Source organism: Melospiza georgiana, chromosome 9 (assembly GCF_028018845.1).
Source record: "Melospiza georgiana isolate bMelGeo1 chromosome 9, bMelGeo1.pri, whole genome shotgun sequence".
In the NCBI taxonomy this organism is placed as follows: Eukaryota; Metazoa; Chordata; class Aves; order Passeriformes; family Passerellidae; genus Melospiza; species Melospiza georgiana.
In genome coordinates this window covers 20,879,651-20,900,034 of record NC_080438.1, presented here as the reverse complement: position 1 = coordinate 20,900,034, position 20,384 = coordinate 20,879,651, and the positions used below count along the sequence as shown (strand labels likewise).

The window sequence follows — 20,384 nt, the reverse complement described above, 5'->3', positions numbered from 1 at the left end:
ACTTCTACTTCATTTGGCTTTCTCCAGGATAATCAGTTATTAGGAGAAGGTGATGTGGGATCACTGTTAAAACACATTAACTGCAGTCTGATGTTTCTAAAGAAAAGTCTGTTTGTTCTAATCTACCTTACTATAGACTGATCAAATTATCTTCCAAGGGCAACAGCAAATTAAAATAAAGAAAAGAAACAAATTAGAGTGGACATTACAAGAAGCCGAGTGATGTGACAGAGTAAGCCTGCCAGCACAGAAACTCCCCAGGGTGACAGGCATGACACCTGTGTTTGCAGATGTCACCCTGGTACAGCCAATCCCTGTCCACAACCAGACACAAAGATACAACATGCAGACAGAGACCTCAGCAGATTGGTGGGATGCTGCATGTTACCCACATCCCTCAGCCTCTTATGGGCAAGACCTCACAGTGACACAGGAGAAAGAAATGATCACCACAGAGAGTCTTTCCTGGACGAGCAATACATACACACATAAGCCTTTTCCTCCATAAAAGAAACAGAATTATCCAGTTGTTCCTGAAGATCACAGTTCATAGCCTCATATACAAAGTGGGAATTTAGAGAGGTCCAAAGAAAAATGTAGCAACTTCAGGATGCTCAATATAGTGTAAATAGGGGAAATACTGAGGCACAGCATGATGGTCTGCCGGACTGTTGGATAAGATGAAACATCAATAGCAAATGGAAAAATTCCTGCAGCACTTACTCCAGTAGCACCTCAGAACAGACCAAAGTGATGGCCACACTCCTCAGGTACAACACAAACCTGGCAGAAGGCTTAGGCAGGGAGGGCTGGGGAAGGGGAGGCAGGGAACAAGCACAGACTAACAAGCTCCTCCTGTTACCACACACTTCCCCTGGTGTGGTAGCAAAGGGATGAAATTCACCACCATAAACACATAAGTTATGTGAAAATACTGAAAGGTGGAAGAGATCAAGGATGAACTTCAAAAACAACACTGGCCCCATAAACCAGACTCAAATTTATTAAACAGACCTGACACAAGTAAAATCTCACTGATAAATCTCAATACTGGGGTTGGGTTGGCTGCTCCCCTCAGCAAAAAGAAGCATATTCAGACCAGTGCAAAAAAACCAAGGTTTGTAGGAAGAGGCAATTATCTCTGAATTAACCACTGCTACAGAGCTGGAATAGGGAGACAAGGTTTTGGTCATACAAGCTCTTCTTGAATGCTTCAAGCTAATTAAAACAGGCAAAAAGAATTACTCAACAGAAATTAAAAACAAAAACAACCCCCAAACAACAAAACAAGAACAACAACAATAAGCACACATTCGACATGAGGCAAATGTTCCCTGTGGCCCAATTTTAAGATCATGCCTGAGGGCAGCATTGTCCAGAGAAACCTCTGCTTCTTGCCCAGGAAGAAGTTGCTCACACACACTGCATTGTGCCAGGCCACATGTTTTAGTGAGACAAGCCTGCAGCAGAGCCCAGCTGCCACCTGCCCCATTTCCCTTGTGCTCACAGGACACCTGCAGAGCACAGCGAGCTGCTCACGCTGTGCCAAGGCAGAGCCTGAACTTTACCTGGTGGGACTGCAGGCCAATGATGGAGGAATACACCTGGATGGTGACAAAGATTTCTGGCTGGTAGATAATGTCTGAACCGGGGATACGAAAGGGTCTCAACAATCCCACCAAGCATCGGGAAAGGGCATGAAACACTTCATCAAAAATTATCTCCCCCGTTGAGTCATCCTACAGAAACAGAGAAAGGGAACAGCTTTTTTCATCTCCTAGGACCTTCAGTCTCACTAGTGGTTGTCCCACAGAGCAGAGCCAACCACAAACATCCTTCTGCAATGGCAGCTGGATTAAAGTGACAACTCCTGTAAACAGCAGTCGCACATTATGCATCCAATGGAGAAACAGGACTTGCCATTAAGTTCCCAGCCAAAGGCACAGCATGGCTCCCTCCCAGGAAAAGCAAGACTTCTGCAAAAGTTCAGGCTGACACTGAGAGCAATAAACCTTTTCTCAGCAAACAGAAATGGGTTTCTGTTTTAATGCAGAACACCCCAGACAGAGGCAGTTTCTGCTCTTACCACAATGCCCGTGGAAGGGCTCAGATCGAGCTCAATCACAAATCGGTACTGGCGGGCCAGGAAGGTGACCCGTGTGGAGGGGACGAGGAGGTAGGGCCTGGGCTGGACCGGCTCGTCTGGCTGCCACCCGTTAGGCAGGATGCTGAGAACATCAAGCTCATTTTCTGAATTTACCTGCCAGAACAAGCAAACGGAACATGACAGAACATCAAGCCACACCAAAGGAAGACTCCGTGAAACGAAACGGGCTCAAGTGCCCGGCAGGGTGCAGGTGCTGCCGGGTGCTGCAGCACCAGCGGCGGTGACACCGCGCAGCCCTGAGCACCAACTCACCAGCTCGGGCTCGGGCACGGCCCGGATCACCTGGTGCAGGCGGCTGAGCACCCAGGCGAGCCGCACGTTGCGGGAGATGCGATAGTCCTTCTTCATCAGGAGGAACACGTGCCCGGCCTCCTCCACCTGCGGCGGGAGCACAGCGGCCCAGGTCAGCCCCGGAGCAGCCACGGACAGCGCCCGCGCCGCCGCTCACCCCGGGCTGCTCCGGCCCCGCGCCGCCGGCCCCACTGCTCCCCATGGCGGCCGTGTCCCCTGCGCGCTCGGCTCGGCTCGGCTCGGCTCGGCTCGGCTCGGCTCGGCTCGGCTCGGCTCCCCCAGCCCCGCTCCCGGCCCGCACCCACCTCCCCGTCGGGCCGCTCGGCCGCCGCCATGTCCGCGCGGCCCCGCCCCGGAAGTGCGGCTCTCCCGGGACAACGGGGCGGGACCGCCGCCGCCATCGCCGCCGCCGCCGCTATCGCCGCCATGCAGGTGAGGGCCGGGGGAGCGGGACCGGGCCGGGCCGGGCCGGGCGCACCCGGGGCTGCCGCGAGCGCGTCCCCGAGCAGCCGGTGCGGTGCTCTGCTGTGCACAGCCCCTTGCTGCTGCGCGGCCGTGGGTTGAGCGTGTGTGCGGCTGAGCGCCCCGGTCCCGCTTGAATGAAACGTTGTTAATGGGAAAAGAACCGAATTATGAAGTGCTGTGAATTTGTGGCATCCGCGTTGTCCAAAGAAAAGAGCATTGAGGGCAGGTTGACAGGACAAGATACACCTCCTTTGGTTTGTTTGAAAGAGCAGCTGTCTGGCCTCAGACAGATGTTCTGGTTGTCCCGCTGGAAAAGAGAGAGAAAACAGCTTGTCCCGCTATTCCTCGTTTATAGGGCTTGTTACATTGTCTCTCCTTGTTTCAGCCACTTAGTCATACCAGGCTTTTTGCTACTTTTTCACTGTTTGCTTTTTTAAAGTTTTGGTTTGGTTTGTGGTTGTTTTGGTTTTGGTTTTGTTTTTTTTTTTTTTTTTTTTTTTTGGAACTACGACTATTCTTCATCCTCGTTCCCTTTATCAGTACATATTCCTACTCTGTTCCTTTGCAGCTGGGAGAACAGAGTGACCTGTAGTATTCGAGATGTAAAGGCGGGATGTATTTATGTGGTGACATAATGATGCTTAGTTTCTGTTGCTTTCCTAATAACTCCTGTGGTCGCCTTTACTTCCTTGACTGCCTTTCCAGGATTGGGCAGATGTTTTCATGGGTTACCCTCAGATAATCCTGAGATTTTATAGAGTTAAAACGTTATCAGCTCAGATAATGTCATTGTGTACAGAAACTCATGGGGTTTTTTTCCCCTTTGTTTTGCCAGCCAGGATTTTTTTTTCTCTTTTGTTTCGCTGCCTGCATTGTTTTACCTTTACCTACTCTGTATTTCACCTTTACCTCTCAGTTGCTCCATATCAGGAGGTCCTTCAGAGCCCCTACCAGAAGCTCTACCTTTACTAACTCGGGCCAATGTAGCATTGCTAACAAACTCCTCAAAGTGTCCTCTTAGGGAGGCACAGCATTCCTTGGAATCGCTGGTCAGTCTCACAGGGTGCTCCTTGCACAGCTTGCATCTGCCTCCAGCTCCTGATGGCTTTGGGAGGAGCCTGGGGAGGGAGGCTTGGAGTGCCCTGCTGCCGTGAGAGTGCTCCTTGAGCAATGGGGTTTCATTCGTCCTCCTGAGGCCTTCTTGGATCAGCACGGGCAGGGGGCCAGGGCAATGGCCGTGGGTGCCCAGCCTGGCACCTCTGCACTAAAACACTGGCTGCCAGCCCGGCCTGTAACACAGGCAGCAGTTAACCTCCTTGCACAAACACAGGCACACAAACTGTTGCAGGCACATTTCTTAATTGGACAGGAACTGACTAGTCTCGTCGCAAGATGAAGGAGAGTGCTTTTATCTCTAGGTGGAACAGCCAGCAGCAATCTGTTCGTGAGTCCACTCCATGGACTGGGGATCACATTTTAATAAGGTTTATTCAGCTGTTTGTTTTAAGGTGGTTAAAGTGAAATGGAGTCCCATCGGTGATTACCGACTTGTCAGAGTACAAATAAAATAGAATAATGTTGTGTTCTCATGAACATGGAAGGTGCTCTCTCCATGAAGCTTACCCAGGGCCAGTGTATTTGAACAGAGCAACAACAAACCCAATAGCAAGCGTGCCAACGATGTGAGTCACTCTATCTGCTTCTCCAATCGGTATTCCCTTTCTATTATTTGATTGCTTTGTCCCACCCTCCTCTTGGATTATTGTACAGTTCTCAATTTACACGAGCAGTTCCTTAGGGCTGGGACTTTAATTATATTTTGCACAACACTGTCGCATGAGTAAGTTAGAGTAGATATGAGTTTAGAGGGATTTTGCAAGAGTCAAGGACATGCCTTGATGTCTTCAGCAGCACATCCCCAGTCTTGACACTTTGTCTGTCACCATCCTCCCTCACCCGGAAGGGGATGTCAGTGGGGGAGATTTCTTAAGCAATATAATCCCAGCAAAAGGCAGGAGGTGAGGGGTGTGTGTGGGTACAGTGCCAGTCTGTGTCACGGCAGGGCAGTGCCAGGAGGAGCTGCCAGTTTCCTTGGCAGCTGCAGGTGTCACATGGGCAGAAAGAAAGTAAAGAATTACACAAACTGGAGTCTTCAGTAGTCCACGGTCCGGGTAGTCATTTTACAAAGACTGTTTTGGATTAAGACATCACAGCACCCACAGCTGCTTCAGAAAAGGCTGAGGGAAAGCTTACTTTGATCTGAGTTAGCTTAAGTAGCTTACAAAGGTGTCGTGAGCTAGTTTTGATGACTTTGCCTGATGTGGTGAAAAGCAAGTGTAAATGATTGTGTTTTCAGACACTCATCCAGATCTTTAGCAGGACAGCTGGCCAAGCCTTTGTCTCAGGCACAAGTCTCTTGCCTAAGTAGCCTGACCTAAGGGAAAGGGATCAGTGTGAAATAATGGGATTTTTATCTCCAATGCCTCTGCTTTCTCTGAAAAGGAGGCTGCCTGTAGGAAGATTGGATCATGGATGCATGGGTGTGGATTCACAACTTCTTTGTTCTCTTCCCTTGTCTACCTTGCCTTTTTTTAGAGAGAGGAGAAGCAGCTGGAGCTGACCCTGGAGGCACTCATCAGTCAGGTGGCCGACCTGAAGAACTCCTTGGTCAGTTTTATCTACAAGCTGGAGAACGAGTATGATCGACTCACATGGTAAAGTGTCTCACTGTTGATCACTGCCAGAGCTCTTCAGACTTGGCTCAAAGGATTAATTAAAAAACATTAGTTTCTTGTCCATAGGTTTCAATTTTCTTTTTACATTTGTGCTGGAGGAACCATTACAGATCTTCCACAAGAAAACCAGTTGAAAACCATTGGCTTCATGCTGTAATTAGAGTCACACTAACACCTTTTAATCCTGACATTTGATGGGAACTAGACTTGCATCTGCAGTGAGTAGAAGTTCTCAGATGAAAGACCTTAGAGACCCACATATATTATATAAAACGAGGAATGGTTCTTTCTGCATTTCTTGACCTTTTCTGGCTTTTTGTGGCTCTGATATAAACTGAGCTTTTGTGTTTTGCTGATTCTGCTTTGCTGCAGTTTGAGAGCCTTGCAAGATGGCGTTCTCTTCCTGGAGAATATGGAACATAAAGATGTTATAGTTGCAGCTTAATAAACTATATGGTAATCTTAGTGTCTGCCACTGCAGCAAAGCTTCCCAGACAAGTTAACATTTATAGTTCATGTTGCACAAGGCAGGAGAGCTGATGAACCCAGCACAGAGACTAAGCTGGAGAGAACCTCCTTGAAAAGATTATCAGTTGTTTAGCTTCATTGTTTCTTAGTCTGGATAACCAAGCTACAAATGTCTTCTGCCCTGGCTGTACTGCTTCAGAATGAAATTGTTTCTTAGACCTTGCTCCAGAGTTCCACTGGGAGAGGTGGTGAAAGGAAAGAAGTGCTTCTCTGTGTGTTACTGAAATCCCACACAACTGCCACTTTCAGTGGTACTGCTTGTAATGTCCCTGAGGTGTTTGCTCCATTTGAGCCTTTTCCAGTTAGGACTGGGGTTTGTCCACGCCTGCATGTTCAGCCTAGGTTTTACTGCTTACTGTCTGGAGCAGACTGATTTGAGGACTAATAGTGTTTTTTCCTTGCTCCTCAGCCATTTGAGTGAAGAAGACAGAAAAGCCCTATGTGGCATGCCCTTTCCATGTTTTATCTTCTTTATTTGCTTTTCCAGGCCTTCAGTTCTGGACAGCTTTGCATTGCTCTCAGGACAGCTGAACACCTTGAATAAAGTGCTAAAGCACGAGAAGACACCGCTGCTGCGGAACCAGGTGATCATCCCACTGGTGCTGTCTCCAGACCGCGATGAGGAGATCATGGTAAGCATGTCCCCTGAGTATCAGAAAGGGCAGGAAGTACTTCTGTCTGAGAGCTGCTTTGCTGTGGAGTTTTCACCTACAAACACTTGCACTGGATACACTTTACAGGAGGTGTTGCTGTTAATAAATACGTTGTTGTTACTAAACAGGCACAGTGCAAATTCCTAGACAAGTTGTTGAAACTTCCTAAGGCTCCCCAGATCAAGGTTTTCCCTGTAGCCTTGTCCAGCACCACGGCCTGTGCCCTGGTCTGGAGCTGCCTGGTGCTGGGCTGGAGGGAGAGGCTCTGAGTGAGGCTTGTGCCCCATTGCAGAGGCAGACAGAGGGGCGTGTGCCAGTGTTCAGCCATGAAGTGGTGCCCGACCACCTTCGAACTAAGCCCGACCCTGAGGTGGAGGAGCAGGAGAAGCAGCTGATCACAGATGCAGCTCGAATCAGCCCTGATGCAGCTCAGGTAGGTAAAGAAGGGTTTGATACTTCTGCCTCTTACCCCTAGGGCATGAGATGCCTTTTAACTGCTTCCTTCACCCTTCCATTTGACAGTTTTCTTTTTCACCTGTGTCCTTTCCTGTCTGAGATTTCTCCTGCTAACCATAGCTGAGGTTTGGTTTCATCCACAGTTTCACAAGGGTATCCAGCTCTCTGGCTGTTCACAGGAGCTGCCCTCCAACCAGTCTGAGGTGAAGGCTGCTGCCCTCCAACCAGTCTGAGGTGAAGGCTGTCCCAACTCCACAGTGTCCTCCTGCATTAGCACTCTAAGCTCAGCTATCAAAACACATATTTGGTTACATGGATCCGGGGAAGGGAAAGCTTGTTCATTTATCTTGCTGATTTGTACTGAGTTGGAGGTATCCTGGCAGTTTCTGACAGTTTTCATTTTGCAGAAACAGATCCAAAGTCTGAACAAAATGTGCTCAAATTTGCTGGAGAAAATCAGTAAGGAGGAGCGTGAATCTGAAAGTGGAGGTATGTCACTGAGGTGGAAGTGGGGTATGGGATCTAAGCAGCAAATTTGAGAGATTAGAGGGGGGAAAATAGGTATATTGGAGAGACTGAAATATGAGAAACACAGTTGAGCAGCACAAATGAAAACATTCCAGAAGATGCAAGATTGGCTGTCCTGGAGCCCCCTAATTTGAGAAGGGAGCGTGTGGGTGCAACGTGAAGGTCACCCCAGCCCTTTGACACATCCACCTTTGAGGAGGTGATAAGTATCTGCCAAGAAAATTTCCCAATCAACTTTAATTAATAAAAATAGCTGTGAAAATGCAGCAGCAGTGAATGAGAAACCCTTTAGCTATGTTCTGAAGGAGTCCCCATGTTGGCAGGCTTTTGTGTGATCCTGTCTAGATAATAGGTGCTTCAGGCTCATGGCCAACCTTTTCTGGTTGTGGTGTTCACTATTCCTGGGAGTGCCACACACTACCCATAAAGGCAGTGGCGTTGTTTTTACTCTCATCTTTGACACAGGACCTGAGCACAGATTCTGTCTGCTATCTGGGAATAACAGTGTAACTGGGCACATATGTGGCAAAAAGACTTGCAGACACCACCTTGCTTATGAGCTTCCAAAAGGGGATGTTGCTATTGTTTGTCTGAATCACAGTGTTACCTGCCATAGGATTCAGCATGCAATAGCCTTTAGTGGCAGCTTCTTATGGGCATGGAGGAGTTAGGTCACTCTGTCCTCCTTGCACGAGCTGATTATGCCCTGCTCTCAGTGAAAAAGCTCTTGGATCACCAGTGTCCATTGATTTTGCAGCTTCCTTGACCTTGCTGAGACTCCTGTAGGACAGCCTGTAAGAAACTCATCTCTTATTGCACGCACTAAAGTAGCAGAAAAGTAAATTCAGGACCAGCTATGCTACTTCTTAGACCTGATTGCCAAGTCTAAAAATAACTTTCAAACTACCTTCATTTTTTACAGGTTTACGGCAGAACAAGCAGACCTTCAACCCTGCAGACACCAATGCCCTGGTAGCAGCTGTGGCCTTTGGGAAGGGGCTGTCAAACCGCAGACCCCCGGGCTCTGGGGCATCTGTCCAGTCAGGCCAGCCAGGAGCTGGTGCCATCATTGCAGGTGCTTCTGGCATGCAGCAGGTGCCAATGACAGGTGCACCAGCTCAGCAGCAGCCAATGCTGGCAGGAGTGCAGATGGCACCAGCAGGGCAGCCAGGTAAAGTTCCATATCTGAGATCAGTTGAAACCCAGGGACCAGGAAAGACAAATGCAGATGTGGAGATTCCTCCCCAGTCACCTTTTAGATGTGACTAAGTATGAGGTTCCTTTTGGGCCTTAATGATATGAGTCAGGTTGTAATAGAGGAGTAATACCTGTTTAAAATTGGCTCAGAGGGTGAGGTGGATCTCAGCCAACCAGCTTCAGCTCCTTAACTCCCTCTGCAATACTGTTTTAATAATAGACTTAGGGAACATAGGATCATGGAGATCTCTCTCAATATGGAGAGAGATCACAGTGTAGTTTTCAGGGATACTGGTGGTTTTCCTGTGAAATTTAAGTTGGGGTAGGTAATAAAGTGGAAAAGTTTGATGGTAATGAGTTATTTAAGGTAAGAAAAGAAAGTTTTCTGTAAAAAGGTAGAAGGATTTCCTATACAAAGTGACTTTGCTTAACAGCAGTAGATGACATTTGCATTGAATATAAAGTGAAATACATAGGCATAGAAATTTGACTACACATCCAGCACCTGGACTCTAAGCTAGTTACTTGTATTTGTGAAATACATCTATGATAGAAGAGTTCTGTAAAGACAATAATTGTGTATTCAGCTGGGGCAGAAATGCAAGCCAAATGCTAGGAATGTCTAGAAAAGGAAGAGGGAAACAGAATATCTTTAGGCTATTCTGTAAATCCATTGGGTACCCACATCTGCAATATTATGGGCAGTTCTGATATCTCCTGTGCTAGTGGGCATAGCTTTGGGCTAGGGAGAAGAAACTGGAAGCATATAAAATCCCAAATTATATACAGCAGGCAAATGAATGATTTGCCTCATTTGCAGGAGGCCTCATTTGCCTCCCATGATACAGAAGGATTGGTGAAACTGCACCAATCAAAATGTGGGCTTGTAGATTTAGAATGAAAGGGAGATACTTTTCTGAATGCTAAATAATTACACTGTAGAGCACATTGCCTAGTTTGTGATAGGCAGATAATGTTTATATGAGATGGAAAAAGAAGTAAGTAAATAGACTTCTGGGTGAAAAATGAGTCAGTATCTAATCCTGAGGATACCAACTCTGATTCCTTGACCCTGAGGCACAATATGATAGAAGCAGAATAGGTATTCTGCATGGAAATCACTGCAGGCTTGCCCTATTCTGGTATTCCTACTTTAAAATCCTCTGCTCTCAGGAATGGGGTTGGCCTGGGGGACCTGCAGGCTAACCCTGTATTGTCAGAATGTTTATGTTAATTGCAGTTTAGGATATCCTATATCCTAATTGATGTTTTCTTGTCTGTATATAATGATTGTTGTTCACATGTGTACTTGAGCAACAGTATTGATCCTGAGTTAAATATGTATTTATGTAAGAGTTAGAAAGTAATTTCCACTGTAATTTGGTAACAAAGAAGACCTCCTGTGATTCCTCCTGAATACCCAGAGATACTGTATCCAGGCTGGGGAGGCAGTCACTTCTGTAGGCCTAGCAGAGAGTGCACTGATAACGAGAGCACTTGTCCAGCCTGCGTGATAGGGAAAGTACCTCTTGATAAGGGCACTATTTTGCTTTTGATAGTGTCCATAGCTGAGCCTGAAAGAATACAAGAACAAAGTATATCTTTACCACAGTTGCCTATCAGGGATTTTAAGCCAGAGTTTGGTTTGATACCATTGGGTCCAGGAGCCATTAATTTTTGCAGTTCCTGTTTGAATTACAGTTTTGACTTCTACAACACCCATGGCAGTATGTCCCACAGCTTTATCACATTTTGCTTCAAATCTTTTTGATGTTTGAATATTTTGCTTGATAATTTTATTGCATTTTTCTTTTTTTACCCATGTTGTGAGAAATGGTGAATAACCATTCCTCAGTTACCTCCTCCATACTAGTTTTCATGTTTTGGAAATCTGTCATGTCTCCTTCCTTTATCTATTTTTAGGTGGTTTTCCCTTTGCTAAGTCCTATTCTCCTTAATATGACTTTGTGTGAAAATTATAACTTGGATCTTCCTTTTCACTCTTACATGCACTTTTTCTGGTTGTTCTCAAGACTGGGAAGACCACAGCCACTCACAGTGTCTCAGATGTGGGTGAACCATACAGTTTGGTTCACTGTTGCTTTTGGAGTGATATCTAACAGTATTTGTCTTTGATTTTTAGTATCTATCAGTTGCTGTTAGATCTCTATCAGTTACCTGTCCATTCATTGCTGAGAGTAACCCACTATGGATATGTTTGAGAAAGTTTAATTATCTTTATTGGTTTAGGCTTTTGCTTATCAAATCTTTTCTCATCCTGCTGCACTATAACTTTAACTTTCAGAAGTTACCCTTTTTTTTCTGGTTCAATTTGAAGACACTGAAGGAGTGTTTTTTTAATATCTCTCTGTGCTGCTCTTTAATCACTATTTATTTTTCAGATCATCTCAGTTTTGTCTAACACTCTACACTTAGTGTAAGCTGCTAGTAAGATGTCTTTGAACACACTCCCATGTGAGATTGCTATCAGCAGAGAGTAATAATGCCCAAGAGGTGGATGTGGTTACAAGAAGTTACGAAATCTGAGAGAGGCTTAGCAATTTATATATATACACCCTGACTATAAATAATGCTGCAGGGAAGGGGCTACTGAGACTCTGAAATGGAAGTGGACACAGTCTGGGGTCTTCTGTGTGTGCTGCTGCCAGCAACTTCTGTGAGACTAAGTCCAACACTCTTGCAGGACCCTCCTGACAAAGGGAAAGGCTTACTGAGGATGAAAAAATAATAGAATTGAAGAGGATAGCAGGAAGACACAGGAATTGTCAAGGAGATTTGTCAGTAGAGAAAGATGCCAATTTGTGGAATAGATTGATCATGTAGGTCAGAAGCTGAAAGGTTCTGTAGCAAATGAGCCTGGCGTAGAACTGGAAAAGCCCAGACAGGGTAGTTGTGAGTCTTGTGTGCTCCTGAGCAAATGTCCTCTCATATTACTGATTTTGCACTGCTTTTTCTCTTTTCTCTCTGCAGGAAAAATGCCGAGCGGCATAAAAACAAATATAAAATCTGCCTCAATGCATCCGTATCAGAGATGAGCTGAGGTGAAACAGACCCGGGGAACAGCAACATTTGTTACTGCTGCAGGCACCCCACCTGGATTCCTTCTAGGACTTCCAAGTCCCTCCACATATCCACACACCATATTTGGGAAGACAGGGTTTATAAGGCCCTTCCCTGTATTTTATTTAGTGCTGGGTGGCTTGTGTGGAGCTGCTGCTGGCCATGTCTCCTGGACACAAGTACTTCTCTGTTCAGCCAGAGCAGAGGACTTTGCTTCTGGTATGGATGCTATCTTCTCCAGGTCTGTTCTGGAGGATCACTACCCTTTCCTGACAGAGAACCTGAAGAGCTGCACAGAGCTCTTGTTTCTGCTTGTTCACTTGTTATGTTCTTTCTTTACTTGGTCTTGTTTAATAAAGACCTTGTTATGCTCGCTGTGAGACACTGTGTCCATCTCTTGGCTCATAAGGACTCTTATTTCCCTTTGGGTAAGGCTACAGAGCAGCACCAGTCTAAACCACACTGAAAATGTTGGAGGCCAAGTGCTGGAGCTGCAGGTCTGTGTGTAAAGGGGTGTAGCAGAGTGAGTCAGCAGGGTACAGACATAAGCAGCAAACATCTTGTGCATCAAAAACCAATTATGGCTCTACTCCAGAAAGCAAAATACTGGGAAGGACTATTTCAAGGCCCACAGCAAGAAGACAGCACTTGAGGAACAGAAGCACAGAGCTTTTGTATTCTGATGCTGCAGCAAATCCCAGCTGGATCTGATTTCACTTCAGTGCTTCTCTGCTTCTGTTTTCTATAAAGTTTATTAGCTGCTTCAGGAGTCATTTATCACTTCAGAAAGGTATTTCAATGTGAGCAGGACTGTGACACTTCTGCATGGCCAGGTTGTGAAGTCTGGCCCATTTCTCTTAGGAACTGAGCACTGTGAAGCCATCCCTGTTCTACTTTATGCCCTTGAGCTGTAACATAATCTGCCTAATGAGAGATTCCCGTGAGACAAAAGGGTGGGGACACATGCCCGTGGAGCCTGTCAGTACATACAGCACTATCCTAAAGGACAAATGTCCTGCCCATGGTTGCTCTTGCATGGACTTCCTTCTGACTTGTGTTGAAAGCCAGCAGTGTATTTTACTCAATAGCATCTGTCAGCAATCTTCGGGTGAGGAAATCTCCACTCAGCAGATACAGCCTGCAGCTGCTCCTGCACTGCTTGCCTGTGAGCTAATCAGATCCAGCTTATTTGTGGAGGCTGTGAGCTGTTCTCCCAAAACAAAACCGTCCACAAAGCTGTGACTAGGGCAGTTATTGACCCATTTTGACATGCTGGCCCTTGAAAAGCACTGAGCTGGGAAGTAGAAAGTTGAGCTGGAAGCACAAACAGCTTATACAATAGCAAAGCTGCTCCACTACAAATGAGTCTGTCTGCAGTGACAGCATCCCAGCCAGACTGGTGCAATTGCTTTTTGCTCCTAATGAATGTGGAGGTCCTGGCTCTCTAGGATGCCACTGACTACAGCAGGGAACTGGTGTGGAGGCAAGTTACTGGTTCCAGTGTGAGTGGTTTGTGCAAAACCAAGCCTGGCAGCCGGGGAATCGGAGCCTGCAGGGCTATTCCTGTGGCGTGCTGAGAACCATGGGGATGGCTGTTCCCTGCTCTGTCTCATGTCCTTGCTTTGGTTGGAAAGGAAGGCAGAACACTGTATGTGTCAGATCCTTGGCACTCATCATTCATGGAGCCTCAGCTCTAGGATTCTGCTTTGCTTCATCCCCTCAGAGTGGCTTCCTTATAAAGCTAAAATGCCTCGGTGCCAGAGCGCAGGGCCAGCAGCTGCCTGGAGCGATTCGGGCAGCCCGGGACACAGGCAGGGCATGGCTGCCTGCTGCCCACGCCAGCCTGAGTAACACGCCTCCCAAACCGCCTCCAGTGGGGCAGGCCAGACCTTTCACACAATTGGACTGCAGGGAGGGAAGCACAGGCAGGTTTTTTTCCATAGATTATAAAGCAGGGAGGCTGGCCAGGCTCCCAGGCTCCCAGCGTAACTTCCTGCATGACACAGGCTGCCTTGAATTAGTTCTTGTGTAAATTAGAGCACTGTTGTTAGGAAAACAGTTGATTTTAAACTGGTGTGTCCCTGCTACAGTGGCTGGTAGGTTGTTCTAGAAACTGTTTTCCTTGTTTCACCTTCGACTGAAGCTGCATTTCTTTAATTCCCTTCAAGTCAGTGGATCTTCTCAGGAAGGAACTGAGCCTCTGAGTTGTTAGTACCAGAGGAGTCCGATATTATGATCGAGCTTTCCTGATCCTTTGTTAAGACAGACTGAACTGATGAAAGTCCCTTTTGCTTTAAGGCATATTTTCCATTTCTTGACTCACATACAAATCTTCTTATGCATCTGTGTCCCTTGGGACACTGGACCAGGACATGCTATTCTAATTGTGGGAATGGGAATTTCAGATGTAGAGCGACTTTAACCTCCTTATCCAGTTGCTGCTAGTGTTTGAATGTTTAAACAGGGAACAGGGACAAGCCTTTTACCCATAAAGTTACTGTGGAATTCATGGTCCACTGCTTGTCACTGTGGTCTGCATGTCCAACAGGGATTCACTGCTCCCAGTGCACTGTGTCAGAATAAAAGTGTGACCTGCTGGGTCAGGGCAAAGGCTCAGGCTGTGTCCTGCTGTTGCAGCAGCCAAGTAGGTGATTGGGAAGCACACTTCCTGTGAGCATGGGATGTGCTGCCATTCTGAATTCTTGTGTTTTTTTCCCCTGCCTTATCCAATCCCTTTTGAACTCATCTCTTCCAAGCAGGATAATTTTGGCAGGAAGGAAGCTCAGCCCTGGCATGGCAGGTGCTGCTGGTCTGTCTGGGCTCCAGTTCAGGTGCAGGAGAGCGATGGAGGAGGGCACAGGTTTGTTCTGGCCCCCCAAACCTCCCCTCAGTACCTGTACCAGCTTTACCCTGCTGCAAACATATGCTCAGTACCTGCTCCCAGAGGGGAGCAGCTCCTCTCCTGCCTAACACTTGGCCAGGCCACCCATGAGCTGGTTCCTTGACTGCACACACTGCTGTACCAGCTCTCTGATACTGAAGAATGTGCCAAAAAATTTATCATGTTAGTCTGACAGGCTTATTGTCTGTAATCCTTGTTGATTGGTATTTACATTTCTCTGCTTTAAGTCTTTATCAATATGATCACATATTTTTTGGTCATTATTTTCCATAGGATGTCTCTTGAATAGACACACCTGTTTACTAGGCCATCCTGTTTACTCTTTTAATATGCTGGCATAACATCAACTTGCTTGTTCTCTGGAGCTTCTCCAGGTTTCCTTGTGTTACTGGATCTCAGCATTAATAGTTTGGATGTTTAAAAATAGGTGTTATTTTTTTAGATGCATGATACCCAGACTGAAGAGTTTTCAACATTTGCCTTATGCAACTGTTTTTTAACATCTTCCTGAGTTACTGTTAGAGTGGAAAGTGCTTCACCCTCATGACAGGAATGCTTCATCTGGCCTTCTCCCAAATGCAGGAGAGAGATATTTATTGCCTTTCCTTCCTGCCCAGCTACCCACAGGCCCACTGTTCCCAGTCTGTATCGCACATGCAGCCATGGTGGGTCATGCCCACAGCCTGTCCTGCTGCTGCCCTGGGCTGCATCATCCCTGGGAGCCATGAAGCTCAGAGTGGTGCCACCACTTCCCTGCATCTCTCTGCATCCCGTGATCAGCATGACAAGCACCTGCTGCTTGTTTGTTCTCTTGTCCCGTCCCCAAGCAGCGATGTGCACACAGATGTCTTCTGTTTAAACGAGCAAAACATAACATTTTGTTTGTTTTTTTAACCTACAGATCTTTTAAGTGGATGTCATTAAGCCTTTATAGTGAAGTGAAGTGTGTGAGGTGTGAGGGAAGAAGCAACTGAAAAGATAGGGGGACAGAGGAGTAGGGGAACCTCTTCAGTTCCATACCACAGGTAAGGCAGGGTTTGGTTTCCATCCTCCTGCTAGGACAGGATCTTTCTGCCAGAAACATCTGGGACCAAAGAAGAAGTCTTGTGGTGGTTGGGTTGAAAAAGCCAGAGCACTTTTATGCTAAGAAGCAAGATAATGGGGTGAGTGCTGCCAAAGGGTGTTCAGCCAAGTTTTTCATCTGCATTGTTTCCAAAGCAGCTTCACCTGCAGCTCACTGAGGGGAGACAAACACATGGAAACAGCAGCAGAAGATGCATTTTAACTGACCTCTGAAAAGCTCAGAGACTGCTTGGAAGTCAAAGGCACAACCACAGGGTAAGTGGTCAAGTGGTGGAAACAGCTCCCCAGTCTGGGTCTTTGCTTTTCCCTGGGCTCCCTGCATGAGCTTGGTGGCCCCAGGAGAGGCAGAGCCTGTCTATGTGACAGCTGGTACCTACAAATGAATACACAGCTGCTTTCAAAAAATCCCATGGATCTCCTCCTTCCACCTAAGGGCAATAAATCTTCAACTATCTTAGACACAAAATGTTACAACTTTGTACCTCACAGAGATGCTGTGGTGGTAAAAGCTCATGCTCAAGAAACAGGACTTTTGGATGTGTTTGTAATACATGCCATAAAAATAGTCCAAGCTGATGTGATTCCACAGTTTATTTATTGTTCCTATGATACTGCAGCTCTCTGGCTGGATCCAGGAACACTGCCTTGGTGGAAACCTGCACTTAGAAATTAATGAAAACCTTCTGCAATTTCCCTAGGAGTAACCCTGTACATAAGCATAATGCAAAGCATGCTGTCTGGCTCCTCTGAAGGAGAAGCCTTTGTCCTTTTTATATTTTTGGTGTGTGTTTTTTAAAGAAAGGAAATTACTGCATGTATATTTCTGACTGAGATGCATATTTTCTAAAGTCAGGGGTTCAAGAGCTGTAGTTCTTGTTGCAGCTATCTTATCACCGCTGCTCAGATTCTGTCATTGATTTACCTGCTGATTCTAAGCCTTCTCCCTTTGCTACCATTGTGTCCAAGCAGTTTCTGCACTGAAATAGCAGTGGGTGCTAAGTCCAGCCTGGTATGGCAGCTGCTTTCCTCTGAGTAAAGACTGTGCCCCAGGGTACTTTTGCATGAAGTTTTTTATTTGCTGGCCATGCATTGGGGTAAAGGCCATGCTTTGGGGCTCTGCTGTCTGTGGGTGTTATTTCAAAGCTGCAGCATTTCCCAGGATGTTCCTCTTTTGAAGGCAGATCTCCCCCCTCTATGCCTGTTGCCAGGTGGCTTTGGTGGGACGTGGCTGTCTCCCCCTGCCACCTCCCAGTCTTGGGCTCTGCCCACCTTGGCCTGCAGCACAGAGGTGTGCTGCTCCCACGGGAATTTGCCTTTGAAACGTGCAGCGGATGTTTATGTGGAGTTTATTTTTGGTACTGAAGTCGGGGTCCTGCTGTGTGATATGAGAGACAGCTCCTGTCTCCTGCTTTGCTGCAGCAGCATGGCGGGACTTCAAAGCACTGCCCCAAGAACCCGTGGCAGTAGCTAACGCAGGAACGGTTTGCATTCCCCTGAGAAACATGCTCTGCATAAGTGAGACTGTGGAACCAATTTTGGTGTATTTAGGCTCTATGGACATCACAGCAGTAGAAACATCATCAATCGTCATTTTCATCATCATCGTTGTCATGATGGCACAGCCTGTTTTGCTCTGTCAGCAGAACAATGCACCAGGTTGTGACTTGATTGCACACGGAGCTGTGTGGGAGCTCCCACGTGTGCAGCACCCCGCAGCTGGGCAGGGAGCCGGGCAGCCTCGGGAGGAGCCGGGCAGTACTGGGGGGGCCCGGCAGCCCTGGGGGAGCCGGGCAGCCCCGGGAGGAGCCGGGCAATACTGGGGGGGCCCGGCAGCCCTGGGAAAGCCGGGCAGCCCCGGGGCCGCGGCAGCTGGAGCTGGGCAGCCCTGGGCTGCGGAAGCCCCACTGCAGCTGCTGGGGAAGTAATGACTCACAGAATGCTGCTGTGGGTGCAACCACCATTCCTCTTAAATGTTGGGATTCACTCACACAGAGAGTAAAACCAATAGGAAATGACAGGAGTGTTCCAACCCACGTTTTGAGCACGCAGCTCCCTCTCCCTTTGCCTCTGTGTCCTGTACTCCCTGGTGTGTCTTGCTGGAGCTCAGGTGCAAGATGCTTGTCCCCTCACATGCATTCAGGGAGGCCATCAACAACACTTTTTTGGGAGGTGAGTATACACCTGTTACTGGGAGAAACAGTGCAGCCCCTCCCCATGGGAGCTGCCCCACTCCTACTCTCCCCTTTCCCTGTGCCCCTTGGACCTGCCAGGCAGGTGCAGTGGGCCATGGCAGACCTGCCACATGTTTTCTTATCCCTCAATTTCCTTTTTCTCCCTACCCATTGTGGGTCTCAGGACATGTACTTGTGCTGCTGACTGTGCCAGTGGACAACCTCAGACACAGAGAAGATGCCAGGCAGGCCAGAGAGGAGAGTATCCCCTGCCAGCCTGCAGCCCAGACAGGCAGGCAAAGCCCAGCCCTGGCTGGAGCTAAACATGGCCTCATTTCATGGCAAAACAATTCCTCTTTGTGCAGCCTGTTCTCCCAGAACAATCCTCTGCTCTGACAATATCCTTTTTATGGCTTAGTCCCTGTGGAGTGACCAGCAGTGTGCTCAGCCTGATGCCTGGCAGCTCACACCCCACTGCCACATGGCCGAGGTGCAGCACCTGCGATCCCTGCCCTGGGCAGCCTCTGCTGAGACTCTGTGGCTACTTAAGGTCAAGGCAAAATCTTCTCAGGAAAGTCCCCAGCACAGCCTGAAGCACCTGGGAGGGTTTTTTCTTTTACCTTTGGTCACTCCATGGAGCTGCATGGCACCACTGTTCCACAAGTTAGGAGGACAGTCCTGGGACACAGCTGTGGAGCGTGACATATAGGTGTCGAGTCACCAAATCTGACTGTGATCCCAGCTCCCTGAGTGAAGAAGTCACACAGCTTCACCAAGCTGCCCCCTCAGGCTCCAGACAGTCTGGGACAGGTTGCCAGAGATTATCAACTCCTGTGGGCTTTAAATCATAGAGGTAAAATGAAATTACTTTGTATGGAAAGGGGACTCTGGGGATGAGCAGGGCCGTGGCTTTCTCATCACCTGCTTTTTCTCTCTTCAGGAGCATATGCCCATGTACCCAGCCTTGAAAGGTCCCTGAGAAGGGGCGGTTTTCATGTCCCTACAAGAGACAGAGCTCCCAGAGTTCCTGTGGTCTTCTGCCAAGGTGTAGCTTGTGGCCAGGCACCAATACTTGTACAGTAACCAAGGACTCCTGTTGAGCTGCATGTCCTGAAACCTTCCGACCTCCTGACCATTTCCTGCCTCCTGCCAGTGCACTCTGGGCCTTGAGGTGGTCCTGCCATGCCTGCTGCCGTGCAGAGACACTGAAGAATGGGCTTCTCCAGGCTTTTAGGATCCTCAGACACCTTGCTGTGTCTATGGCTTGGCTTCTTTCCCTCACCCTGCCCCAAGATTTGGTGGATTTGAAACAAGCACCATTATTCCATAAGACTATCCTCTAGGCCACACGAACAAGTAAAGATGCTTTAACAGGTCCAAAGTGGGCTGAAACTTCTGGCATGTCTGTGGAGGACCCCAGGGTGCCCTGTATTGCTGGGGTGATGCTGCCAGCCCATGGAGGTGGGTGGCAGGGCTCACACTGGAGAGGCTGCTACACAGCTGACAAAGAATTCTTGTCGCAGTAGGAAACAACAGTCATGTGTGCTGCCCACCCCAGCTGGAAGGCAAAGTCCAGCAATTAAACACACCGGGGTGAAAGTCTGCTGTCAAACCTCCAGGGCACCACCACGGTGCCAGCAAGATCCCAGGTGATGCTCACACTGCCCCTTCCATCTCAGGGAGTGCCTTTTTGCAGGTGGCATTTTAATGTAAATCTAAGTGTCATGTTACAACAGGGGTTTCAGCGGGGTCATTTCGTGCCTGTTGGCTACAGAAATGTTGTAGGTTGTTTGCTGGTAGCTTGAGGGGCTTATAGGGACCTCAGATTCCAGGAATGCAAGCATTTCTTTTGGCTTAAGGGAAGAGGGCAACAGTGATGGGGTATTTGGCCTTTACTGCCACTACAATGTAATCAGCACAAATAACAAAAATTTTTCACAGGGTGAGTCACTTAATCTTGATATCAGCTGTGGAAGGAGGCAACACACCAGCCTGAACACATGCCCAGGCATGGCCTACCTGCCCACCTCCACTTTCTGAAATTGCAGAGTGACATGATGGCATTTAATGGGCCTTCAGGTGCTGACTAGTGTCATCTCTCACCACTTTTAGTGGCCATAAAAGGCT

At 47.7% G+C, this 20,384-nt stretch overlaps 2 protein-coding genes across 6 annotated transcripts in view; one reads left to right on the top strand and one right to left on the bottom strand.

Moving 5' to 3' along the window:
• The window catches only part of SZT2 (SZT2 subunit of KICSTOR complex), a 53,666-nt gene extending 50,868 nt beyond the window's left edge, over positions 1–2,798 (bottom strand). For all 5 annotated transcript variants that reach the window (XM_058029778.1, XM_058029774.1, XM_058029775.1 and 2 more), the window contains exons 1-4: positions 2,764–2,798; positions 2,420–2,545; positions 2,087–2,260; positions 1,569–1,739 (exon numbers count right to left, since the gene is read on the bottom strand). In XM_058029778.1, the coding sequence (XP_057885761.1) occupies positions 1,569–1,739; positions 2,087–2,260; positions 2,420–2,545; positions 2,764–2,793 (501 nt within the window). In that variant the 5' untranslated portion in view covers positions 2,794–2,798. The remainder of the gene's footprint in view (positions 1–1,568; positions 1,740–2,086; positions 2,261–2,419; positions 2,546–2,763) is intronic.
• Positions 2,799–2,844: 46 nt separating this feature from the next.
• On the top strand, positions 2,845–12,479 carry MED8 (mediator complex subunit 8). The gene is made up of 7 exons (XM_058030635.1): positions 2,845–2,890; positions 5,519–5,637; positions 6,674–6,818; positions 7,132–7,272; positions 7,703–7,784; positions 8,746–8,994; positions 12,012–12,479. Exons 1-7 carry the CDS (start codon positions 2,885–2,887, stop codon positions 12,074–12,076), a joined length of 807 nt encoding a protein of 268 aa, XP_057886618.1. The 5' UTR covers positions 2,845–2,884; the 3' UTR covers positions 12,077–12,479.
• Positions 12,480–20,384: the final 7,905 nt, after the last annotated feature.